We start from the raw sequence: 27,429 nt of genomic DNA on the forward strand, positions 1-27,429 counted from the left end.
TCTCTCTCTCTGACAGCAGGGGCCCACGCAGAAGAAGCTGGTTCCGATACCACGGCGCTGCGGGTACAGATACGCGTAAACGTCTCCCGCACACCATTGATCGTACGGCGCGGAGACGTACGCCATACAAATCAGGACCAATGGACGGTCGACAACGTCGTCATTCCGCCAAAAGACCCAAAACCCACAGATATTTTATTTTAACAAATAGTTAAAAGCCTTTTCATTCCCTCGTCGTCCTGTTTTTCGTAATTAATTATAGCCAAACGTAATTAGAAATCACTAACCACCTGACCAGGTTCATTGAATGGGCGACACGTGGGAGAGGCGAACGATAAAAGGATCCGGCGGGCGGAGGCAGGCGAGGAGATGCAACTTCGCCTTGCCCTCGAATTGGACGCAGCCAGAGACGATGACGGTGGAGGCTTTAAGGCTATGGATTCTTCTTCCTCTCTTCATCTTCATCGTCCCGTTTCCTTATATGATCTTTGATTCGATCTATTTTAGTTGATTTTTTGGTTGCATGGACGGAGGCGATCGGCCGGGGTCGTGTTTTGGGTTGACAGAAGAGAGTGAGCACACGGCGGGGAGGGCATCGCGGCGGTGCTGTTGCTGTGGCGTGCTCACTTCTCTCTCTGTCATCTCCATCTCCCCGGGCCGGCGGCGCTGAGGGAAAACTAACAAACACGGTTCCTTTCGTTTCCCCTTTGGAGCTGATATACGAAAAGAATGGGGCGGTATCTCCATGCGATGCATCGGGGGAGGACACGCGTGGCGTGGACTTGGTCTCACTTATCTTGTATCAGCCATCAGCTTCTCTGTGGCCGAGACGTCTCGTCCGATTGGGTTAAACCCGAGGTAGGGGAAGCAGTGTATCATTTTATGGCATGGCAGTCGTAGGGCGTAATCGTTTTGGGGACTCGATTAACTTTTCTTCGTCCTAATAAACGTTGTTTGAAAATTCTAAACTCGATAGATCAGACCGAAGAAATGGGAAAAATGGAATTTTTTTTTTTCAGGTGGATTGGCGTGTGCAAGCGTGACTTTTGAGATGAAGAATACTCTGGAACGAGATTGGATAAGGATTCAGAGGAGGTACGCATAACATCCCTATCTGTATCCCCTGCCTCTTGTGCGGATTTAACGGATGTCACTGTTAACCTTGTTCACTACTCCAGTCTCCAGTTCTTCGTCTTCCTTCCGCTTCGACTGTCTTCTTCATTTTTATTTTTATTTTCTGGATTCTTCCGGGCTTGCTTTCTACTATGTCTTTAGGACTTTCTCTCATGGCCTGGCCTCGAGAAGCATCGATCGCTATTTCCTAGTAGATCTTCTTTCTCTTTCCTACAAAATGATATATTTTCCTTTTTCTTGTGCTTCCCAAGCATTTTTTTTCTTGCTAGATCTGATGTTATTTCTTGTTTTTTATTAATTTAAATTGTAAGGAGTTGTAGCTTGCTTCGGATATGTTGCTACTCCACGATTTCTTGGTCGTTTGCTGCATTCTTGGTCCATGGTGAAGCAAGTTGAGGAAGCAAGCGCATCTGAATGGGGCTTTCGTTCCTTCGTTCAAACGTGTTGGGTGGAACACTTGGATCGCTCGAGGTATGCAATAGGTTCTTTTCCACCGTCGTCTGATTTTATGTATTTTTCTCTACCAACTTTTATAATTCTGTGAGGTGGAAGTTTATGGTTCTTATGAAGAAAATATGCTGACTGGTAAAAAAACTTGTCAATTTTTCTTTAGCCGCATATTTGATGTCATTTCACCTCTTTGATGAATAACACTAAAGAATTGCAATAAATGTCGAACTGTATGATCATGAAGAGAAGACTGTAGATAGGTTTATTCTGTAATTTTCTTTAACCAAGAAAATGTAAAGCAATTATGTTGAGATGATCCAGTCTAGGTAGATTTTCTGAGTGACTAAGCTTTTCAACCTGAATGTAGAATCCAAAGTAATTATTATTTTTATTTTTCGATCAAACAATAAGTAGTAGGGATGCATTTAATCAATTTTGATTCTTTTTTGTATGCCGTTAAGAATACAGTAATGTGAGCTATGCCATCATTATTCACCATTCCTTAAGTTTATTTTGCTTTAGTTGCTTGGTTTTCAAATTCATAGATTCTTATTCCTAAAGTTCCTTTGATTAAGTTTGTCAACATTTCCACAAGGTATAGATCTCCACCATCAATGAAAACACTTAATGACTCAATAATGACGATTTAACAAAACCAAATGGACTATAGAAGAAGTTTGTCATCGAAGAGTTTAGTACAGCCACCAATAACTTAATTAGAACAAAATTTTGCAATTTATATATTCTTCCATTTAAGTAACTACTGTTCTTTTTTGTTTTGATCTTGTTGAGAATACTTTCAATCTTTACCATCGTAATTCATCCACTAGAAAGGGTATTTTCTAGGTTATGCACAATACAAGGTCAGCCCTTATTCTAAGTATCATTTCAGACAAATGATCTTACTTACCTTTTTAGCTGTTGATTCTCATCCTTTCACTAGTAATAATCTCCTGATTAGAATTTTGCACTAAGATGTCAGGGATGATAAAAATACTAAGACTAATAATTTATTCAGGAAAAATATAAGTTAACCATTGGAAATGTAGAGTTTAAAAATATTGTTGAAAGTCTTCTAGTGTCAGTAGTACTAATATCCAAACCTCCTTATCCCTCCCTCATTATTGTTAAAACTCATTTGTGCAATCTCAGCTACTCATTTGTTTTGCCCAAGACATGAATTTTCATTTTAATTATTTTTATTCTCTTTGATTGCATATTGAATCGAAGCTAGGTTATGATGAAATGTTGATCAAACACAATGCTAGAAGCTGTAATAGTAGCAAGTTATTTCTCAACTTTAGTCATAAATATGGCCATGAACAAATATGGATGTGAGATTGTTGTCTCATATTTTGCTTAGGATTTTTAATACAACTATTACTATAACGATGAAAACACCAACACCAACACATGCAGGGTAAACTTCTATATGAAATTGTGATATATAAAAGCCAGATAGAATAAAGAACAGTCAAAGCTACGAAAAACATTAGGGAAACTAAAGTAGCAGGCGCACAAAGATAAATAACTGTCAATTGAGTTTGTAAAACCCTGAAAATAACTCACATCGATACTTTTTAAGGGTCCAACTATTACTTTAGCCAGAAAAAACACCAAACTTAATACATGCAGTGTAAAACCGTGAAAATAATCTCACAATTCAAAAGGCAGAAACTGTTGCATATAACAGCAAAAATAAGAGTATCTTGAAAAGAAAAAAAACTTGAGGGGCACTTCAGCAATTTGTATATATATCAATTGTAGCATTGTAACATTTGTATATCACAAGATGATAGTTGGTGGTTCAATTATTGGAGGAAGTGGCTGCAGATGGGAGGTGATCGAGTGAGGCATGAATGGAGGAGAAAGTGGCATGTTAGGGAGTACTTGAAGACTGTGTGATAATGAGATAGCAAGAGTGACGTCGGGTACGATAGCGATCATCCTATGGGCTGACGAGAAGGGGGTTTGAGGAGAAGACAAGAAGAGATAATTATTGTCCTCAGCTCTTTCTGAAAAAAATTATTTAATATTCGAGAATTATTTTTTAAACAACTAAATACATATTTATATTGACTTTAAATCCTAAGACCCAAAGAAAGGAAAAAAAGTCCTAATATATAGACTTCAATTCTTATCTGGTTGAGAAAGGAAATGAATTCTAAAAAAAGAAAAATTTATTAACATATCACAATCCTAAAATTCTTAAACGGACTCAAAATCTTAAATACAAAAAAATAAAAATTATCAAAAATACCTTAAATACAAAATTATCAAAAATAATAAAAAAAAATATTCCGATTCTCATCACCTCGGGTTGAAAATAACTCATCCTCAAATTTAGAGTAGTGTCAGATGGTAGCCCAGGAGGAACATCATTTGGACTTTCGTCATTTGCATTATCTTTATGATCACCTTTTACCAAATGTCAAATTGATCTACTTGTAGCATGTTCATGATTCTTCTACTATTTTTGTTGATGACATATGCAGTCTCTTTTAGTGAATTAATGTAGCTCCATTTTACAAGTTTTTCACCTTTACAAGGTGTCAAAACTTCTCCAAGATACTCTCTAAAATGTCTAAAATGTCTAAAATGGAACATTAGATTCTATGACCTTTCTGTCAAATTCGAGCCATAGTTGGATTGCTGCTCGGTTAGAACCTCTGGAGAATGCCAAATGCATGGATTTGCCATGGCCTTGAATTTCTTGGCTGGTGAGAGCCCAAAATCAGTGATCTTCTCATGCAGAAATCTCTCAGAGGAAGGGTTTCTCACTTTCACCAAGATGTTGAGAGGATTCAAGTCCCCATGGTAGATCTTCTTCGGGTGGAGGTCTAACTCAACACAGTCGTGTTGCGGTGGTGCAAGATGACTTTGCTCCACCAGTCGCTAGGCTCTAGGCACCACCGAACATATTGCTCATCGTCACTGTGTTTGGTCTTCACCACGATTCGCTTAGCAATGAAATACGCAGAATAAAACCCCACACTGAACTGGCCAATCATGCCGATGTCAGCCCAGCAGCAAGTGCCTCCATGAATTCCTTGGTGCCAAATTGTGCAATAGTACCGATCAGACTTTGTCATGCCGATACTGTTGTCAACAATGGACAAAGTGTATGTGGCCTTGTCGGGGATGATATGGATGAAGAGCTCTGATTGTGCATCGAGCTCGCTCTTGTCAGTTTGGCTCTCAAATCAAATCGCATCGGAGAAGTTGCTAATGAGCTCACGAAGGAAGAGCTCCTTATCGGAGAAATATGAGGCTTAGAAGCTAGTTGATCTCCGTCTCGGCCACCATGATTGACCCCAACGAGAAGAACAATTTAGAGTTAGAGAAGAACGAGATCAAATGATGTGATGACGTTAGCAAGGGCGAGACGATGGGGATTGAGGCTTCGTCAATAGAAAAACCAAGCTGCTGATTGCCGTCAGACAAGGTGGCCTTTTGGTCTTCGATCAACGCTTTGTCTAGGTCTCTCCTCTTCATTAGGATCTTCCACAACTTCCACAACTTACACTGTGTTAGGTTAATCAACTTCTTCTGGGTGATGATCTTGTTGTTCTACACCTAATAAGTCCGAGCTTGAAACAAAGTCTTTCATAGGATAGGTAAATCTTGAGCGCCATTAATAAATTTATCTAATTCCATCAGTCAATCCTTGGAAATCAAGAAACCCTCTCAAACGATTAAAGTCTTAGGATCATCATCATAAAGTACCTCGTCAACTTCTTCCTCCAAATCATTTTCGAACTTGTCAAGGTCATCTTGGGCATCAAAGCTATCACCCTCCATGGTAAAACCTAATTATCCTTGGAATGAAGTTTGAGTGTACCCATAAAGAAGAAAGTGATTTTTCATCTTTTTCTTCATCTTTTCTCAATCCTTGATCTTGGTTTTGCCCTGTCTGTCTCGTGAGCGCCGCAAGTGCTCCCATTACGTCGATGGTTGACCCTTGAGTCTAATGGAAATCACTTTCACTTTCATCCGATCTGAAACTTGCTTATAGTCGAAGATCCACTTCGCTTTGACTTTCTTACAGTCGAAGATCCACTCTACTTTGTTGATCCAATCAACAAAATCCTTTGTTTGTGACGTACTAAAATATTTGGGTTGATCAACTTGACATCTGATGTCTCTAAGTTGTTCCTCTTGATCATGTACCTCACAATCTTCAAGATTATGCGTCGCCGTCGTTACACGCCAGGTGAAATATGTGCTTGCTTCTGTATCGTCTTAATCTCGTCTTGGGTGCTACGACCACGGTGCGATGCTTCCTCAGCTGGAACCTATCTGTCATGACCATGATCATGACTACAATGACCTTCCATTGGATCTGATGCTCGACTGCCTCAATCGGAATGACGCTAGGTAGGATAGTGATTATCCTACTGGCTGACGATAAGGAGATTTGAGGAGAATGCATGAAGAAATAACCGATGTCGTCCGTATCTTTTCGAAAAAAGGAAATTTTATTTAATATTCGAGGATTATCTCTCAAACAGTTAAACACATATTATATATTCTCTAGACCCTAAGACCTAAAGAAAGGAAAAAAAAAATCCTAATTTATATACTCCAATTCTTATCTTGTAAAGAAAGAAAAGGAATTTTAAAAGAAAGGAAAAATTATTAATAGACTCATCATCCTAAAATTTCTAAACAGACTCAAAATCTAAAAAATATAAAACATAGAAATTATCAAATATATCTTAAATGCCAAAAGAATGAAAATTAACAATAATAATAATAATCTTTGGCTAATCCTACATCAAAGCATGACATGGATAAATCCTACTTTGATTGATTGGGTAGGATAGTGATTATCCTGCGGGTTGACGGAAGAAATAACCGATGTCGTCCATATCTTTTTGAAAAAAGAAAATTTTATTTAATATTCGAGGATTATCCCTCAAATAGCTAAACACATATTATATACACTCTAGACCCTAAGATCCAAAGAAAGGAAAGAAATTCTAATTTATACACTCTAATTCTTATTTTGTAAAGAAAGAAAAGTAATTTTAAAAGAAAAGAAAAATGATTAACCGACTCAACATCTAAAAAAAATCTAAAAAATAGAAATATCAAATATATCTTAAATACTAAAAATAATAATAATAATAATAATTTCGGCTCCTGCATTAAAGACTGACATGCATAAATCCTACTTTGATCAATTGGGAAACATTTGATTATGCTTCATGATAGATAGGGATACTGAAAGTTAACAAATGTATTAATGCAAAAGCATATGACTCGAGTGAATAGGTGAAGAAGAGGAAAGAGAGGCCAGGAATGTAAAGAAAATAAAGACGGGGAAGAAATTATGAAGGTTGAAGGAAGACGATTAGTGTGGATAAGGTCATGAAACAAGTTTGCTTTGAACTACAATTGCTGCAGAGAAGATTTACATATCAAGCAATCCTTGTGGCCAAAAGATCATTAGAGTTTATATTGACTTTATCCCATTAGGCCATGAGTTTATTGGGATCGTCTGTTAGGATAGTAATATTTATGGGGTCCGTATGGATAGTATTTTTGTATGGATTCTATTAGAGCTCATGAGGATCCCTTCCAAAGAAGATCACTAATCTATAGAGCTCCCGAGTAACGTACATCACCAACCAACTCTAAAGTAGCCTTAGTTACAATTAATGATTCACTAAAGAAAGTGATCTGGTTACTTGATCTAAGACAAATAAAATTACTCAGCAAGTATATTATTGCACTTTGAGCCTGAATGAGTTTTTGATTGATGATTTAGCTGAAAATTGGTCGGCAAATGTATCCTTACTATCAAATATATTATTTAGCTCATGGCAAATTTTGCAGTTTCATCCTAAAAGTTTTTAGTCTTTGATTGGAGCAATGTAATTTTGGAACCCTGTTATAGTGCCAACTTATAATGCCAGTAGTAAATTAGGGATTGAAGGGAAAAGAAACAGAGAGAGAGAGAGAGAGATGATAATTCATATTTGGGGTAAAATGGCTTCTAAAAAGAATTGTAGTTCTTCAATATCTTTTCACTTAGTCTATTTACTTGTGAAAACGAGAGTATAATAAGTAGATAACTAATCGATTTAAAATTTATTATAGTATGTCGTACAAGTACTTGACAATACTTGATATGTTTATGCATTCGTTATAGTTAACCTACACATATTTATTCATCTTCTTTAGATTTTTTTTACTTTTAATAATATTATATCAAATAATAGTTGAATTTAAAATATTGTTTATTTTATTTTTACTTTGCCGAAGTGAATACGTATTAATTTTATTTCACTTCACTTATTTGCTAATAAAAATACAACTATAAGCATTAGATCATCAATTGAATTTAAACTTTAGAAGAACAAACTAATATGAATTTATGTTGAAGAGTGTGATAACATGGCAAAGCCTGTTGATCGCCAATACGACATGATGCTTTTTTTTTTTTTGTTGATATTGAAGAGTGTGCTGATTAATATTGAGTTTTGATGATTTATCGAAGTAATATATTTTAATCATATCCCTAGTCACAAGCAAAAGATTTGTCATCCTAAGATTTAGGCATGCATATTAAGGAATGGTTAAATGAGCTCCATCGCTTTTGGAGCATTAGCATTTATTTTTGTTTTTTTTAGAATGGGTGCATAGAAATTCTATCAAATAGTATTGCTAGCAACGGATCAAAAAGCTAGAAGGCAAAGTGATTTTTTTATCGCTATATACACTATTGATCCTTGTTAATTTGTTGGAAAGATCATTGAAGTTGATTCTAGAAGAGACAAATTGACTAATTAGATAGTGGAGTTGCAGAGGAACAGACTGAATTAAAGAAGGCGTGCAAATTTCTGAAATATGTTGAAGATATGCCCATCTTGACTGTGTAATCTGACTAATTTTATTGCTTTTCAGTTATTTTGAGTATGACATTTAAGGTAACATGTCTGGGGAAGAGATCCAAAAATAAAGGGAAAATTAACGGCTAAATTCTAGGTTTCTAGCCTCACAAACTAACAATTCATACCAAATACCGTGTCAAACAACTATGTAGATGTCGGAATTATTCACTGTGAATCTGTGATTCGGAAGGGCATAATAATGGCAAACAATGTTGTTTTCTCAAGGTGGACGAACACATTTGCATGTCAAGCCACTGTTGCTATATCATCATACTAGTAGGCTTCATGGCGCATGTAGAGACAATTAGGCAAGAAGACTCAAATTGTCTTGAACAACTCTAAGACATACTTTCAGTACACTACAGGAAATATGTGATTTAGCGGCAAATTATTTTGTCGCTAATAAAACAATTTTCGTCGCTAAAAGAACATAGCGACGATAAATATTCACCGCTAACATCGTCTCTATAGGCTTGTCGTAAACCATATTTAGCAACAAAAGCTAAGATTTCGTCGCTAAGATTAATGACATAACATAAACCGTTATCAAGATGGTCATAATTGCTGCTAATATTCAACTAGGTTAGTGACGAATTGGCGCATTTTTGCTGCTAAATCCATCCCTGTTAGCGACGAATTGGCGTATTTTCATCGCTAAATCTACCTCGGTTAGCGATGAATTACACAAAATTTGTCACTATTCATGGTCTAGTTTCACGATGAATCATGGATAATTCGTCGCTAACCATTTAAAAAAAACCTAGTAGCTACCATATGTTTCGATAACCCAGGTCCCATATAAGGAATTAGCGACGAATTCCCATTTATTCGTCACTAATACTCTTTATTAGTGATGAATTCCGATAAATTCATCACTAACACTATTTTTTAAAAAATAATTTTATTTATGTATATTAATATCCTATATACAAATTTATAACTCACAACAAAGTCACAACATTCACAAATTTTACAACTCATAACATTCATAAATTTGTACTCATACTTCACAACATTCACAAAACATTATAAAGTTAAACAACTCTAACAACGAGTAACACAAGAAAATAAAGTTCACATCCAAATTCATAACTTTAACAACAAGTTCACAACATCGAATTCTAACGTGGAGGAGGAGGAGATGGAGCTGAAGAGAAATCATGGATCAAGGATTGTAATACTCAGGTACCAATCAGTTAAGAATTTGTTCAAACATATGTTGTCTTGATCTTATTAATGTCAACTAATCTTGGGTGCTTGCTAACTGAATTTGGGTGTTTGCTAACTCTTCTTTGCCTTCTAGTTGTTGCTCGATGGATTCAAGCTTTTTACGCAATGTTGCGTTAGTTAATCTGGATGAGGTGACATTTGAAGAAGTGGACCTAATTAACTTTGACCCACTTCCAAGTCCTCTAATATATCCGCAATGAGTACCAAGGACCTGATGTATAGCTTAACAATAAAAATACCAAGTTATGAAAATTTAATTCAAGAATCAAAGATAACCATAACGAGATGTGCAAGTACATGAATCTTGCTAAAAGTAGTGACAAAATCAAGTTATACTGGATTATACGACATTCTCCTTCACAAGTAAATGACACTTGTGCATATACCATGTATGAAAAAAAAGATGAATTTGAGGCTTTTACATTTCAAGCTGATGCAGAATATACTAAATGCTTCATATGAGGTGTATGTTAATATAGAACAAACGTGTTGACCTAGAGTTTCAATATTAAGTCACCAAAACAATACAAGTTTTGAAGATAATAAAACATATGATATGATGATATCTTGAGCATGCAAATAAGGTTTAACTCATCTGGGTATCTCAAATGACCAACATGGAACAACCAAATACAAGCAGATGAAATATTATTCAAAAGAATGTGATAGAACAACCTAACAAAATGAGTATCGTGGACCTGATCACAAACTATATCCTCAATTTGGACTGCATCGATGACATTTTCTGTATTTTCTTGTATTTGAACATACTCATCACAATCTCACCATATCATCCTAGAAATAATAAACATATAAAAAATATCATAAAAAATTAATTATGCAAAGTTAAGAATCACTAAATAAGATCATAGCATACATATACGATTTCGACCCTCTCTCCAATCTACCCTTTTGACGAGTTATAATGAATTTCATTAAAGACAATAATCTGATCTTTTCTTTGTGACTTGATCAATTTGAAAAAAAAAATGTGATACTATTTTAATCAACACAATATACGATAATTATAAAATCGCACTTACACCGTCGTAACTATATTGAATGAAAGATTAAAAACCTCTGCGATGGTTATATGAGAGTTTCTCTCAATTTTCAATATTTGTTGCAAATCTTTTCTATGACGCAAAATTTTATATAAATAAAACATTAGTTAAAGAATAAATAATTAATTTTTTTTAATAAAAAAGACATTTGTTATAGAATGAGTTAACCTGAAATGCCTCTTATTCAAACAGAGTACACATGTAGTCCCAGTTATCTTGCGTCTTACAAAACTCGATCGACATATGTTGTCAGCGCTCAACAAGAGGAAGGTGCAATAGCTTCTTATAATGACTATGCATTTTAATTCTATTGTCTCTATACCTTGTACTCATTAACCGATCGGTCTCCTTTCTGACTAACGATGAACCATCTTAAAAACTGATATCAAAAGTAGCTTGAAAAAAAATAAACTTATTTATTTTGCATGTGGTTAGTAATAAAGGAGTGGTTATAAATATGTTGAATTAGTTGTACTTACTGATAATTGATCATATATCATCTTTTTATTATTCGTGAGGACGACTTTTAGGTTATAAGGGAGCTGATCCTGTCCAAAAGTCAAAGAGACGAAAAGCTGGGGATGTGGTGCTCACGCTGACCTTCTATGGACTTCGCGCGGACCTGCAACACAGATGTCAGTGCCGAGCCAGGGAAGGGATCCCGGCGTTGGCCCTCCGACGTTCAAGTCAGTCACCGGCGATGAAGTGGAAAGCGAAGCAACAAGAAGACTACTGTAGCGTAAACAATGAATATCGCATACCTCCGCTGTTGCTTGGACCCTCCTTTATATAGAGCTCCGGTAGCGCATGTACACACTTCCTAAGGCGAGCACGCTTCTCAAAGCTTTCCCTGACAAGACTTGTCAGTAAAGTGTCCCTGACGCAGTATCTTAACGGGCCGAGCATATTTCCGAAGTGACAGTGGAACCTTCTGCCATACGAACTTCTGGCAGCTCATGCCCGGTGTTGGCGACACCAATTCCCAAAAGGATGTTGAGGGATATCAACGTACTGTACCACTAGGCCGAGCGGGTTGGTCCCTCGGCCGTCCATCCGTCGCTCTGGTGCCCGTCCGATCGGCCGAACCTTGGTACTCTAGTCTGCTTGAACGAAGTTTCACTCTACCACTATCGAGTCCTGCTGTCAAGCCCAGCGGGGTAGCTGCTCGGCCGAAGTTGAACTCTGTCAATGTCAGGCTTTGCTGTCTGGCCGAGCGAGGTAGTCGCTCGGCTCGACTTCTGCTACCCCGCTCGGCTCGACTTCTGCACATCGTTCTCCCTTGGGCGTTAGTTGTTTGAATGCTCCTCGTGTCGAAGGCGACGGCGGGTCGAAGACTTCTCCCCGATTGGGGCATACTTCGCCCGATTGGCCGATGCCACCTACGCGTTGAGCGCCTTGACTTTGACCTCCTTTGACCTCCACCGTGGCAGTGGTGTGGGGCCCTTCATCATCACTGCATCACAAGTCTCCCCCTCAAGTCTAGTCGAAGGAGGCTGTAAGTTTGACTGACTGAACAATTGTCTGAGCAGATTTCCTCCCGATCGACCTTCGACACTGTGTGGTTTCTGATCGGGATGTGACGGTTCCTTGCCGATCAACCTGTTGAAGCTTGTTGTTCGGGCGTAGGTTTGCTCCCTTGATCCGATTGGAACGACGAAGGTTTTCACTTGTGAACTCTTTCCTTGGGCTGTCTTGTGCGAGCGCGAGTCAAGCTGACGTCACCCATATTTCTGGGAAATCGTGTAAATCTCTGTGCATTAAGGCTGAGCGCGCTCCCATGCTGTCATTAAATGTCGACCCATAGCGATGTGCCACGTGTCCTACCCCTGCCGCCACACGCTTGACATGACAGGGTACCGATGTGATGTTTGACAGTTTAAATTCAGCGGTCAGATCTCACCCTAGGTTTCAGCGACCTAGATCGGACGGCTCCGGTCGGCCGACCCCAGGCTTATAAGCCCGTGTGTGTCACCGTCTTTGCACATTTCGCCTTCGTGCTCTTTGGTGCTGCTCGTTTCATGCTCCGGTGACCTTCCCCTACTGCTTCTCCGGTGATCTCCCCCTAGTAGACTTTCTTCGTCGACCTTTTGCTTGTAAGCTTCCTCCCTATCGAACTGACCTCCGAGTTTTTTTGTCTTTCAGCGTTGTTCTTCCCCGTTCTCGAGTTTTTCAACATCTGTGTTCTGGTGATAGCTCTGTCAGTAGGTTTTCTTCAAATCTCCACTTTTGTTTTATAATGGCAAGTTCTTCGCAGCCTCTTGCCGACATCCTGGCCCTGGTACACCTCTACCAAGTCCCGGTTTGACGCCGGCGATGTTGAGAGTTTGAAAGTCGCTTTCGAACCGCCTCCCGAGTATAAAGTCATCCTTCTCCTTCCGATCGGCTAAATTCTCCGTCGTCTGACTGTATCACCTTCTTTCGAGACCATTTTACCGTCGGTCTGCGGTTTCCCATCCACCCCTTCTCTTCCGTGTGTATATTTTCGAGTCTCCCTCCATCAGCTGGTGCCAAACTCTTTTCGGCTACTATGTGAGGTGGTTGTTCTCTTTCGCCTGCACAACATTCCGCTCACTCCCTGGCTCTTCTATTACTTTTATTATCCCAAGTCGTCCGAGCCGGGGACCTTTCTTTTCTAAGTCCGAGTGGGCTTGGTTTTCTTTGATAAAATGCGGACTTCCAACCAACACTGGAAGGAGTACTTCCTTTTCATGCGTTTTCCCGACCGGCCAGATTTCCCCACACATTGGCAGCTCAACGTAGCGCCTTATCCTCCCCTGAAAAAGTATAGGAGCCAATCAGACTGCCTCAACACAGTCATAATGTTGACTGGACAGAAATACGTCATCCACAAGCTGCTGCTGGAGGGTATCTTGTATATCTTCGGCTTGAGTCTGATCCGCACCGGGCTGCCGACTAGTCAAGGTATGTCACTTCTTTTAATGCTTCTTTTGATTATAACTGATTTCTCTTCCTCTTTTGCAGTCGAAGTCATGCTACGCGCGTGTCTAGCCGGCAAGGTGAAGCTTGCAGATGTCGTGATCAATACGACCGCTGTCGAAGAACTGGGGAGCTGCGGCTTATAGCCGGTCGGCTCGCAAGAGGAGCCGCAGGATGAGAGTGCGACAGCTCCCACTTGGGCAAGTGTTGGAGCGACCAGTGGCTCCCAACCTTCTGAACGGTGCCCGCTCATTCCAGTTGAGGACTTGAGCTCAACTTCCTCAAATGAGCCACTGGCTAGGCACAAGAGGCGTCGGGCGGAGCCTTCCTCTCGTTCAGCTACTTCGGGGGTTTGTTCCGCCGAACGGGTGGAGACGTCGACCCTCGCTTCTGTCCAAGTGGCCATTGCCCCCGAGTCCTCAAATCGTTTCCAAGGATCTGACCCATCCATCAGCAACGAATGGATCGGTGAAACCTGTGAACTCCTGGGGTCTCATCTTACGAAATTTCTCATACGACATGTCGGTCCTCGCCACCTGAGAGGTGTCGACATTCTGATGTAGTAAATGAGTCAGGCCAGCTAACACCTGCTTGCTGGCGTTCAACAGCGATGGTGGGGGCGGTGTAATCTGGCATCTAGGAGGCATCTAGGGATACACCACAATCACTACTTAGTCACAGCATGCTCAGATAAAATGAATGTGTACATATCCTCATATCATTAACAATTAACGTCATAAAATGCTCAACATCAGGAAATCATTTAGTATAGCTCAACCATCAGACAAAAGTATAAAATGCTAAAACTCACATACTTTGGGGCATGATTCCTTGAGCTTCTTGCAACCAGCTGTAGGCACAACCCAAACCATGACTCTGGTCTGCCTCAGGGGATGGTCTGCGCGCCATCGGTGGCTTTCCTACCGCCAAAATCAAAGACCAAGAAGTCGGGCATTCGACCGGCTTCTTCATCACTGTCGTCCGGGTGGGCGGCTTCTGCACAGTCAGCCCCGAGCGGTCAGCGCCACATTACGACGATTTTACATTTGTCGACCAAGGAGTGGCGCAAATCCAACGCCGAATCCCGAGCTTCGGACCACCAGATCATCATATAAGGGTCGCTCGTCAAGATATGGGAGAATACCTAGGACCGTGCGATGGCGATGCCTCTGGGGGCACTCACGTATAGCCACACCTAGATATCCCCTGGGGTAAGTTTTACCTTATATTTGTTTAATTCACTCCCGATCAGCGCTTATATTTGCTTGCTGTTCGCAGTACTGGGTGGAGAACCTGACCATGTTCCAAAGGCTTGCGTTTTTGGAGGAGGAAGTAAAGCAATTGAAGGCGTCGAGCGACCAATCCTCCATCACTCAGGAATAAACAGATGCCGAGGTGGCCAAGCTGCGGGCCGCTCTCGAGAAGAGCAACAAACTGCTTGAGGTTGAACGGGCCAATAGTGTCGGGCAGGCCACGATGCTAGAGCGGCTCAATAAACATGTCACCACTTTTGACAATAAAATCGAGTCGGCCAACGCGCGGAAGAACCGGGTCATCACAAACCTCGAGGAGAAGAATAAGGAGGCTTGACCCTCGCCCAAAAACTTAAGGAAGCTGAGGACTTCCTGTTTGTCGAGCGACACAGCCGGTTGGTCGAAGAAACGACCTTTCGCGGCCAACTTGCCTCCAAGGATACTGTGCTGGCCACCACCAAGGATGAGTTGGAGGCCTGTCGAGCGGCCTTGAAGACCTACCAAGATGTTGAGCAGAGTCATTTTGAGGCCATGAAGAAAAATTACCTCCGCTCAGATGTTTTTAACGAGGTCGCCGATCGTGCTCTGCGCCTATTCAACCTGGCCATCGATGGGACATTCAACCAACTCCGTAAGGGAGGTCATCTGTCGGCAGCTCTGATAAGCAGCATCATTAGTCGGGATAAGCTCACTGCTGCGTTGCCTGATGATGTCTTGGATTATCTTGAGTGAGGCCAAGCGTTATTGTAAGATGTAAAATTTTTGAAGTTTAAATGCATGCTCGTCCGTTCGGACAAGCTTTGCATCCTTGTATGTTTTTCAACTCCTTTTGAGTATTGCAAGAGCTCACGGCCTTGTCCATGATTAGTCTATCAGCCGATCGATCCCTCTCGTATTCAGAGTTCATGATTCCGCGATCTCCCGCCCGGGCTCTGGGAGTATTTTGAAGAATAGTGTTGAACGGTCAATATATTCTGAAGACTAGGGAAGCTCACTCGACTTCTAGAGCCCGTGACTCTAATATAACCCAAAACCTTGCTGATCGGCACGGGAGTCTCTGACTCAAGGGTTTATAGTCGTCGCTCGACTGTTGATGAAGACCCGGGTTTTAAGTCATCGGTCGACCGCTGATGGAGATGTGCGTTTAAGGTCGCCGCTTGACCGCTGATGGAGACACACATTTAAGGTCGTCGTTCGACCGTTGATAGAGATAAGAGTTTAAGTTCGCTGCTCGACCGTTGATGGAGACACGCGTTTAAGGTCGTCGCTCGACTGTTGATGGAGTCACGCGTTTAAAGTCACCGCTGGGGGGAGATCGCCGGAGCAGTAGGGGAAGGTCGTCGAAGCACAAAACGGGCAACACCAAAGAGCATGAAGGTGAAATGTGCGAAGATGGTGACACGCACGGGCTTATAAGCCTGGGGGCCGGTTGACCGAAGTCATCCGATCTAGGTCGTAGAAACTTAGGTTGAAATTTGACCGTTGAATTTAAACCGTCAAAAAAGTTATTATCTGAGCATCTAAATAATCCTAAAATCATCATCTAAATATCAAAATAACTGATTAAAAATATTAAAAATAATAAATGAAAAGCTTGGAGAAAAGATTTGGAGGAGGGTCGAAATAGGAAAGCTACGCTATGGGTTGGAGCAGAAGAAAGAACAATCATCGGAGCAGAGAGTTTGAGAAGGAAGATTTGTCGGAGTCATTGTGGCGTAAAAGAAAAAGCGAAGGAGAGGAAGAGTGTGGTGGAGTCGAGGAAAGGTAGGATTTTAATTTAAGTCACCAACATACCAATTAGCGACATAATATACTAATTTCGTTGCTAATATCTAACTTTAGCAGTGAATTAGGATATTTTGCTGCTAATCTCTCTTAAAAATGGGGTCCTCCTAGTTTGATTTTTTTTGGAAAAACTAGTTTTAAATATTATTATTTGCGACAATCTGATATTTCCTCGCAAATAGTGATATTTAGCTACGAACTATAATTTCGTCGCTAATAATTCATCACTATTTTACTAGTTTCATATAGTAAGTTTCATGTAGTAGTTCCATCAAAGCGCTGATCTATTTTATATGGTAGCTGATGCTATATTTATTGAACAATTAGTCCCTATAATGTATGGGCGATTGGAATATATAACTTCAAGAGTCTTGAACAACTCTAAGATATAAGTTCAGAAGTTCCATCAAAGTGGGAAGTAAATCTCTTACTTGATTTCATAAAGCTTTATAGGACAATTGGCATCATCTTCGTTGGGTTGATCTGCTTTGCAGTGTAACTACGGATCTAGTTCTCATTTTTCCTATTTGAACAAATGGGAGTATATATCAATCATTGATTGTGCCACTTTTGTTATGTATCACACAACAGAAGAATCTTATATAACGATTGATTTCGACAGGATGTTATTTAGTAGTTTTCGATTGCTTGATCTTTGCCATCAAGTAAATTCTAAACCAACAACCCGAATTTACTAGACTATTATCAAGCAAAACTTAGGTCAATGCTTATGTCTCTATTCTCATTGAGTGAGCGACACCATGTATTCATATCAAATATCCTACGAAACACGTGTTATCCGAAGAGGATTTTATAGTTCAATCAAAGAGAACTCATGAATCCAAATTTTTCTGTCATTGTTATGAAAGTAAAGTCTGCTAATTCTGACTTCAAGAGCGCCAACCATCTTAAGAACACTTGACCCTGGAGAAAAACTCTTATCCTAAGTTCTCCAACCTTCATTTAAACCTTGTATTGCTCACAAGTTTTAGTTCTATTATAAGAGCAACCAGTTCATAGATGATCCATTTATGTGCTAATCTTAAACAGCAGTTAATATTCACATCAGAAATTAAACTTGCCCTTTGTTGTGCCGATTATTGATGCGTTGATTATTGAACTATTTTTATACGTTTTTCTTTTGCAAACATCAGAAAAAAAACTTTAATTGTTCCGAACCGAAGCTAATTCTCCCTTGAGCAATCGCTGAAACAGATCGTATGCATTTTCAGTTTGCTGATATTAAAAGGAATAAGACATTACTCGCGAGCAGCAACAATTGCAGTGAAGCGGGAAAACTGGTGCTAAAGACGCATCTTATCAGGTATTATTATATCGTTCAAGGTCACGTCACTTGCTGCATTTCTTCGTACCCTTTTCTTGGCTTGTTTATGTACGTCCTAGTCCATTCTCTAATTGCTCTTCATTCGCTATGCCTATGATGTAACCCTTCACGAGTCCTTTTGCCTGCCTGTGTTGTTTAGTAGGTATCGATAACTGGAGCAGCATACTGTGAACTTTAAGCCCATATTTTTCGTGCAAGGGTGTTTTGTCCATTTTGAAACATGCAGGGAGCGGTCTGCAAACATTTCGGTTGTCTGTTGTAAGTAATTAAATATATTTTTCGAAGCGCTTTATTTTTATTTTTCCAACCGCTTGGAACCTTCGGACGTGGGTACGATCAGTCAACACGAATCTTAAAGCGCACACCCGTTGCTTACCAGTAATCTGACGACGAGGCTCCGACGCTGGCGGACGACAGCCCGATGCTGGACGTGAACGTGGCGGTGGCGTCGCCGGCGAGATACTTCTTGAGACGATCCAAATCGTCGGCCGCGCCGAGCATTGTCGGCCGATTATCCGGGTTCTCGAGGGCGCAGACGAGCCCTAGCTCGAGCAGCTCCACGAGCGCGGTCTCCCACATCTTCCTCACCTCCAGGCTCTGATCGCTCACCTCCCTCGTCAACGGCGCATCCACCACCGTCTCCATCTTGCTCCGGTATTCCTTCCTCACCCACCTCTGCAAGCTCACTCCTTCCCCGAACATGTCGTCGGTGGGCCTCTTTCCGGTCACCATCTCTAGCACGAGAATCCCAAAGCTGTAGACGTCGCCCTTGGTCGATGCGCTTCTACCATAGCCATACTCTGGCAAACGCAATGAAATTTATGCTTCGAATTTTCAAAAAGGGGCAAAATTTCTTTAATCCATTAGGGTTTTCGATCGCACCTGGAGCGACGTATCCAATCGATCCACAGAGAATGTTGGCGGTTGAGTTGGCCGTCGCCGCTGCCGTCTCCGCGCTCCCTTCCACCGTCATCACCAGCTTCGCGATCCCAAAGTCTGACACCAACGCGGTCATGTCGTCGTTGAGGAGAATATTACTGGGCTTGAGATCGCAATGTACGACCATGGCCGGCGAATGGTGATGCAGATAGGCCAGTCCCTCGGCGACGTCGCTGCAGATGTTGACCCGCTCCGCCAAGCTCAGCCGCGAGCTCGGCTCCCCCTTCGGGTAGAGATGGCTCTCCAGGCTCCCGTTCGCCATGAACGGGAGCACCAAGGCCTTGAAATCCGGGAGGCTACACGCCGTGATGATCCTCATCAGGTTCCTGTGCCGGATGTTCTTCAGGACCTCGCATTCCCTCTTGAAGCTCCTAGTGGAGTTGCCGGATTGCAGCTGTAGGACTTTGATCGCCACCGCCGTGCCGTCGCCAAGCACTCCTCTGTAGACTTTTCCGAAGCTGCCGGATCCTACCAATCTGCTCTTCTCGAACCCCTCTGTCGCCTCCACGAGCTCTCTGTAAGTGATTCTCGGGAAGCCCGAGGTAATACTCATGGAAAGATTCTTGCTCGCATCATCTCCTTTGTGTCTTTTGCTGCTCCTTTTTCTCATGATCATGTAAACTGTTCCGCATATGACTGTAGCCAAGAAAGCTGATACACTCACAATACCGACGAGCAATATCAGCCCCCTGCGAGAATGCATCAAGCTCGTCCTCTTGCTATGGCAACTGGGAATTCCATGTCCAGGCAGCACGGCACAGAAATGGTTCCCTTTTATCCGATCGGACGTCAACAAGTTGAAGATTCCGCCTTCCGGCAGGGCTCCGGAGAAGTTGTTGAAGGAGAGGTCCAGTATCGTGAGGCTGGAGCAGTGCTGAAGAGAGTACGTAATTGGTCCTGAGAGATGGTTAAAAGACAAGTCCAGTGTTTTGATGCTTAACAGATTTCCAATTGACTGAGGAATTTGTCCTTGTAAATTGTTGTGTGACAAGTTCAGCAGCTCAACTACTACACAGCCTCCCAAGCTTTCAGGAATCTCACCACTGAATTTGTTCGTTGACAGATCGATTTCACCAACCTTGTTCATCTGTCCCAGCTCTGTGGGCAGCTGCCCCTCTAACAAGTTGTGTGACAGATTGAAGTATAAGAGCAGGGAGTTCAAGCTCGCAACTTCAGCTGGTATAGCTCCTGTTAGCCTGTTGTAGGACAGGTCCAAGAGCTCCAACTTTGTGCTTCCTAGGCTCAGAGGTATCGTTCCATTGAGCTGGTTTTCACTTAGTTTGAGCTGCCGCAGTTGAGTTAGATTTCCAAAAGCTGATGGAATTGGGCCTGAGAGATTGTTCTTTGATAAGTCGAGGAGGCCAATCTGACATCGAGCGGGTGGAGAAGGGATTTCTCCAGAAAAGGAGTTGTCGGACAGCCAGACTCTCAGCAGATTAGGCAGCAGCAGTAGTTCTGATGGGATCGAACCATGCAAAAGATTGTTCGACAGATCTAGCCATTTCAAGTTAACAAGCTTTGATAAGTTTGGAGGGATTGTCCCTTGAATTAGATTGTACCCGAGATCGATCTCAGAGAGATTGACACCTAGAAGACCGATACTCGCAGGCAGTTCACCTCCCAGAAGGTTACTTGCCAGTTCAAGCTCCTCCAGGTGAGTCAAGTTTGAGATGGCATCAAAGAAGGGGACAAGATTGGAGTTGCGGTCGTCCCCGGAGAAGTTGTTGTAGGAGAGGTGGAGTCTCCTCAAAGAAGACATCTGCATCAAGATCTTTGATGGCAACACCCCACTGAAGGAGTTGTTCTCAATATCAATCTCCTCCAGTAATCTTGTATTTGTGAGAGATTCAGGGATGCCGCCGATGAGTTGGTTCGAATACAAAAGAAGGTTAGTCAGCAGGGGAAGATGGTACCCGAGCTGTGAGGGAATGTGGCCGGTGAACAAGTTCGTCGAAAGGTCCACATACCGCAACTTTGTGCAATTGTACAAGAGAATGACAGGAAGACGGCCATGGAGCTCATTGTCACTGAGATCAATGAATTCGAGTTTTGCAAGCATTCCAAAGCTCTCGGGGACGTTTCCTCGCAGGCCATTTTGCTTCAGAGCAAGCACCCTCAGCTGAGACAAGAATCCAAGTTCCACAGGAACCGATCCTCCGAGGGAATTATCAGACAATTCGAGCAGAATGAGATTCGAAAGATTGGACAAGAAGGGGGAGATGGTTCCTACCAAGGAGTTACCTTTAAGATTAACTCTCTCCACCCTCTGAGGAGTACTTGTGCTACAATTGATGCCATACCACTCGCAGACATGGTTCTGTTGACTCCAATCGCGCAGCGAATTTCCAGGATCAGAGACGATCCTTCTTGAGCTCCAGTAGAGCAGATTGGTCTGTCCAAATTGTGCCGCTCTGATGCGAGGGACGGACCGATGAAATGAAGAGGAGGATAACAACTTTGGCCAAGACAACAGTGTGGCAATTCATTGGGGGCAAGTTTATGTTATTACTAGGGCGGTTACTCCCTGCAATCTTCTTAAGCAATGATGCCATGTAGCACACTGATCAACAGTGACACAGGTGGAGGAGGATGAAGGGTGCTGGTTAATGGATGTCCAAGTCACTATGATTGCAATCTATAGTGGTAAGTCAACTAGTGTATAGTATCTGAAAAATGATTCCATTAAAATCATGAAAAGAACAGTTCTTCCTAATCCTATTGATTACAATGCAGATGCATACTTCCACTACATTTGGCTGTTCGAGGATTGTCTCCCACAATACTGTAAAACATGAGGTTGGACAAGGAAGCTTCCATGTTTAATTATCCATCATCATGGTGATGAAAGGTGTAGACGCAAAGATGATAGAGAGTGAGGATAGGTGATGGCACATTCATGCTGACCAGTTCTTCCTAGCTAGTGGCCTCTTCTTGGTGCTCTTCTTTGGTGGCCTGTGGATCGAGAGGAAGATAATGCGTTAGGCAATTCTTGTCAGTGAGTGCTCCATCTCTTTCATCCCTTTCTTTTTCTTTTTCTTTTGTGTGGTTTTGAGATTACAGAATGCTCTTCAGTTTTTATATCTGAAATGGTATAAGGAAAAGGTTGTTCTAACTTCTAAGTTGATGTGCAAAACGTGCATCATTTTTTTTTTCTCTATTTTATCCTCCGAAGTTAGTAGCATTTCGATTTATTAAAATGAAAAAGTCTGATTTATCATTTTTAAAATTTTATAGATTAATCGGATCACAATGGCCAACTCGGATCAGTGTTTATATGCGGCCCAGATTCTACGAATACACACTCCGTTTATACGGGACACGTGGTGGCCATCCAACCCATGTCACGATCGGACGGCCAACAAAATGAATTCTTGTCCTTGGTATGGTTTCAGGGTGTAGTTTCGCTAGACAATTGCATAAATTCCTTGAAGATTGTTGCTGGTTGGGAGATCTATGAGCCGAAGCAACGTAATCAATTGGGGAACCCTAAAACTTGTGTACGGTTGCTTTGCTTTGTTGCGACTCATCAAAATCTGGCCTTGGCTTCAGGTGTCGTCGTTGGAGCCGACTGGATGTAGCCATGTAGGTGATCAGGAGAAGACTAGTTCGGTTTCTTATTTTGAAGATGCAAGTGATTTCTCACTCGAACGTAGCATTCGAATGGAGAAATGAGGGAGTTTAAACCTCGCAACCCGGTTTCAAAAGTGCTGGAACCTTTTTGGAGAATGCAGAAAGTTTCAAGTCCTGTTCTTCCTATAATTGTGCAAAAGGCGAATACGCTCGTTCCCGTCAATCCGTCTCAAGATCAACACGGAGGAGGTAAATCACGAGCGACTACTAGTCTTTGGAATAGTGATTAGCACATAAGGGAGGTATTTACCTCGGCTTTGCCGAAATTCGAACCTCAGACCTCATTCTGGCACACCTCATGTGCTAACCTTAGACTCATTCAAAAATATATTGTTGGATGCTACATCATGTTTGATTTTTTAGCTATAGCCTGCAGAAGTTGATTGATTGATGAAGATTTAAGAGTTTAAAGGGGAAAAGGATGGAAAGATTATAATTTTGAAGAAAACTTGTATCATTTTTGATATTTTCTTGCAAGGAGTCTGGTTATTACGAGAATGCAGTCGAGATCTACATGCAGATCTTTGATTCTGGATTTAATCAAAATCTTCATATAACAGGTTCTATGATTGAAGAATCATGGACTTGAGCCTGGTTTGTATAGTTACAATACCTTGATAAAGGCATATCGAATTGCTGAAATGGTAGTAATGTGGTACAAGAAAGAAGAAGTAGAGGGATCAACCTGATAGAATAATATATACTCCACAAGAACGACCTGGAGGCGGTTAGATGGTTAGTGTGGATGATGCAGATGGAATGTCATATTTAGCTCTGCCCGTCAAAAATTTACCTGCCAATAATTGCATCTTGTGAATGATAAATATGACTTGTTACTTGAGATATCTCAAAAAGAATTCATAAATTTCATTGAAAAGTGAACTATATTTATATACAAACTAATCTATCTTAGAAACTATAATTAGATATAATTAAATTAATTGACAATTTACTTAATTATTGATATATTAACTAATATATACAGATAATATGGTAATTAATTTATATATAATACTCCTCAAATTGGAGTGTACATATTAATCAAACCCAACTTGTTACAAATATAATCGACTTAAACCTCCCCATTTAAAGCTTTTGTGAAGATGTCCTCCAAATTATTCTTCGCTCTTTACATATCCTGTAGAAATCATGTTTTATTGAATTTTCTCATGAACAAAATGACAATTAATTTTAATGTGCTTAGTTCGCTTATGAAACACAAGATTCGATGCAATATGAAAAGCAGCTTGGTTATCACACCATAGTTTTACTGGTATTAAAATTTTAAATCTTACTTCAGTCAATAGTTGATATATCCATATTTTCTCATACATAAATTATGCCATAGTCCTATATTTTGACCCTGCATTGGATCGTGACATAATATTTTGCTTCTTACTCTTCCATGAGATTAAATTTCCTTCAACAAAGATACAATAACCTTAAATAGATCTATCCATCTTGGAACATGCCCAATCTGCATCTGAAAAAATATTTGATATGATTGTGCTTATGATTTTTATATACGATACCCCATCCAGGTGCTCCCTTCAAGTAATACAAAATTTTCTTTAACGTTACCTAATGATAAACAATTAGAGATGGCATGAACTGACTAACAATACTAACCGAATATGCAATATCTAAACGAGTTACGGTAAGATAATTCAACTTCCCAATCAACCTTCAATATCTCTCAGGATGTTCAAATAGTTCCCTATCTCCTGTGAGGTGTATGTTTTGAGTCATTGGAGTACTATAAGGCTTTGCACCCAATTTTCTTGCCTCAGTTAGTAAGTCGAGTACTTGTTTTCTCTGAGATAGAAATATACCTTTTTTACTCCTTGTAACCTCAACACCCAAGAAATACTTTAGCACTCCTAAGTCTTTCATATGAAACTGAGTATGAATGAAAGATTTAAGAGATGAGATTCTTCTAGTATCACTTCCAGTGATAACAATATTATCCACATACACAACTAATAGAATGATACCTGCTACTAACTACTTGTAGAACACAGAATGATCAAACTTACTTTTTATCATACCAAATTTTTCAACAGTCAAACTAAATTTTCCAAACAAAGTACGAGAACTCTGTTTCAAACCATACAAGCTTTTTGGAGACAATAAACTCGCCCTGACTTCCTTTGAGTAGCAAAATCAAGAGGTTGCTCTATATACATCTCCTTTTGAAGATCACCATGAAGAAAAACATTCTTGATATCAAGTTAATGTAAAGGTCAATTATAAATAGCATCTATTGAGATAGACAATCGAACAGATGTCAACTTTGCAACAGAAGAAGAAAATGTCAAAATAGTCTACACTATAGGTTTGAGCATAACCTTTAGCAACAAAATGAGCTTTTAATTTGGCAACTGATCTATTTCGATTGATTTTAACTGTGAATACGCATTTGCATCCAATAGCCTATTTTCGTGAAGGTGAATCGATAAAATCCAAGTGTTATTGTCATCTAAAGCATTCATCTCCTCTATTATTGCATTTTTCTAACCAGGATTAGATATGGTCTCACGGAGAGTTTTAGGAATAGAGATAGAGTCAAATAAAGCAATAAATGAACAAGAGGAAGATGACAAACCATTATAAAAAGTAAAGGTAGGATAAGGATACTAGTGTTTACCTTTGCGTAATGCAATAGGAAGATCATCACTTAGAACTAGATCTGATGACGAATTAATAGGTATAGGACATGAATCAAGAGATTGACACCTGTAGTAGACTTGAATAATAGGAGGCTTGATGGGAGCCGATTCTTGGACTAGTGCGGAGGATGTGATAGAATACATTTAGTAACATACTGATGAATATCCCGAACAAAACAAGTGCTACTAAATATCCTAAGATTAAGAGGAAACAACGACTTATTGGGAAAAAGGATTTTATAATGGGTCTCAATTTAATGAACAGAAAATGACATGAGGTTAATGAGAGAACATGTTATAGAAACTACATCAGCCCAAAAAGATTTGGGAACATTCATTTGAAATAAAAAAAACTTATGCAGTTTTAAGAAGATGTATATTTTTACATTCAGTCACACCATTTTGGAATGGAGTATTGACACAAGAGGTTTCATGAAGCATGTCATTCTGATCCATATAAGATTGGAATGAACCAGATGTATATTCGTTGACATTATCACTTTGTAAAATATGGATGGATGCATTAAACTGAGTTATAATCTCAGTCCAAAAGATACAAAATAAAGAAAATAATTCAAAACAAGTTTTCATTAAATATAACAAAGTTACACGAGAATAATCATCTACAAAAGTAAAATACCTAAAACTGGGTTTAGACAAAATGGGATAAGTGTAAGTACTCTGGGTAAGTTTTGAAGTAATCAATCAAGTTAAGTTAGGATCTACATATTTGATGCCTTATATCTAAGTGTGCAGGGACTTAGGAGCATAAGAAGTCAAGTGGAAGATGTAATGAGCGAGAAGGATGACATGGGAAGCGACAGGCATGGTACATCCGAGGGACAAAGAGTTGTGGAAGAGTACATTAGCAGACGAGAAGGACGCGTGCGACGTTTTTGAGCTACGAAAAACTGGGAGGAAGACTGCTCTAGGAGAAGGTTGGAGTTGAGTTCGGGTGAGCTTAACTCTAGACGACTGGAAGAGCACCCAAGCGACTGGACAAGTCAACTTGAGTTAACTCTGCCCAAGTGCTTGGACTAGGTCTAGGTGCCCGTACCAGGTCCAGGCATCTGGAATGTCCCGGCCACATCATCGACCCATTGCGAAGAGGATAAGAGTTGGAGTCCACGCCAGCAGACTCTAGGAGTCCGACCAGTCCAGACACCTGGAAGCTAGCTAATAAGTCATTGATGAAGAGTCATTGTAGAGTGGATTTAGGCAACCACATCCAGCACCCGGGAGTTGCCACATCAGCAAATGACTAGTTTGACCAATGAGCTATAAATAGAGCTCTGGTCTTCGAAGTTAAGAACAACACACTTGTATTTCACTTCATGTTTTCTGTTTTCATTTCGTTTGTGCTTAGCTGCTATAAGAGGTTTCTCCACCTTCAACAAAGGAGATTTTCTATTGGAGTTTTCACTGCCTTGGATTAGCAATCTCTCCGATTGCAAACCAAGTAAATTCGGAGTCTTCTCTTACTTTATTTTTATGCATTTATTTTTGTTCAACTAATGTGTGTTTATCCTTGCTAAATTTAGAAGCGAGAGAAAGTTTAAATTTATATTACAGGGCTATCAGCCCCCCCTCCTCTAGTCGACTTACACAGGTCCAACAACAAGGACCCTAAATATCATAATGAACTAATTCAAAAGGAATAGTAGCATGTTTATTTATTTTAGAACTCGAACTAAGACGATGATATTTTACAAACTAACACGACTCACAATCTAATAAAGACACCTTATCATATTACGGACAAAGCTTTTTGAACAAAGGAAGAGATGGATGCTCCAACCTATAATGAGCCTCAAAAGGAGAAGTGACACTCGAGCAAATAAAAAAATTTGGGAGCAATGTGTCAAGAATGTAGTGTTAGGTCCCGTGCGGCCGACAAGAGAGGGTGAATTGCCCTTCGAAAAGAAAATGAAACCTTTCTCGATATTTTGAAATATTAAAGCACTTGTATAAAAAGAATTGATAAACTAATTAAAAGAAAGAAGCTACCGATTTTACTTTGTTACAACTGGGAAAGTTGTTAATATAAGACTTTGAAGCACTAACCAAATTCTCCTTTCATCATAGGCGGAGAAG

The 27,429-nt window shown here is 40.4% G+C and overlaps 1 protein-coding gene and 2 long non-coding RNA genes across 8 annotated transcripts; 2 read left to right on the forward strand and 1 right to left on the reverse strand.

Annotated features, from left to right (window-relative positions):
• The first annotated feature begins 236 nt into the window (after positions 1 to 236).
• On the forward strand, positions 237 to 18,381 carry LOC122056039. Of its 4 annotated transcripts, none has more exons than XR_006132993.1 (6): positions 237 to 858; positions 1,020 to 1,095; positions 1,446 to 1,605; positions 10,970 to 11,047; positions 17,985 to 18,076; positions 18,237 to 18,381. It is a non-coding gene; the product is annotated as an uncharacterized LOC122056039 (long non-coding RNA). The 4 variants fall into 4 exon arrangements; XR_006132994.1 differs by having other exon boundaries at positions 18,240 to 18,381; XR_006132991.1 differs by lacking the exon at positions 10,970 to 11,047 and having other exon boundaries at positions 249 to 858.
• LOC122056038 (putative leucine-rich repeat receptor-like serine/threonine-protein kinase At2g24130) lies at positions 18,298 to 21,350 on the reverse strand. 2 transcript variants are annotated; one of them, XM_042617795.1, is made up of 4 exons: positions 21,278 to 21,350; positions 18,980 to 21,155; positions 18,474 to 18,897; positions 18,298 to 18,331 (listed from the first exon to the last, which is right to left on the reverse strand). In XM_042617795.1, coding segments are annotated over exons 1-4 (2,673 nt in total). In that variant the 5' UTR covers position 21,350; the 3' UTR covers positions 18,298 to 18,330. The 2 variants fall into 2 exon arrangements, with proteins under 2 accessions (XP_042473729.1, XP_042473728.1); XM_042617794.1 differs by lacking the exon at positions 18,298 to 18,331 and having other exon boundaries at positions 18,396 to 18,897.
• Positions 21,351 to 21,404: 54 nt separating this feature from the next.
• Positions 21,405 to 22,725, forward strand: LOC121968108. 2 transcript variants are annotated; one of them, XR_006107936.1, is made up of 4 exons: positions 21,405 to 21,679; positions 21,770 to 22,031; positions 22,271 to 22,504; positions 22,586 to 22,725. It is a non-coding gene; the product is annotated as an uncharacterized LOC121968108 (long non-coding RNA). The 2 variants fall into 2 exon arrangements; XR_006107935.1 differs by having other exon boundaries at positions 22,271 to 22,714.
• The last annotated feature ends 4,704 nt before the right edge of the window (positions 22,726 to 27,429 follow it).

Source organism: Zingiber officinale, chromosome 3B (genome assembly GCF_018446385.1).
Source record: "Zingiber officinale cultivar Zhangliang chromosome 3B, Zo_v1.1, whole genome shotgun sequence".
Lineage (NCBI taxonomy): Eukaryota > Viridiplantae > Streptophyta > Magnoliopsida > Zingiberales > Zingiberaceae > Zingiber > Zingiber officinale.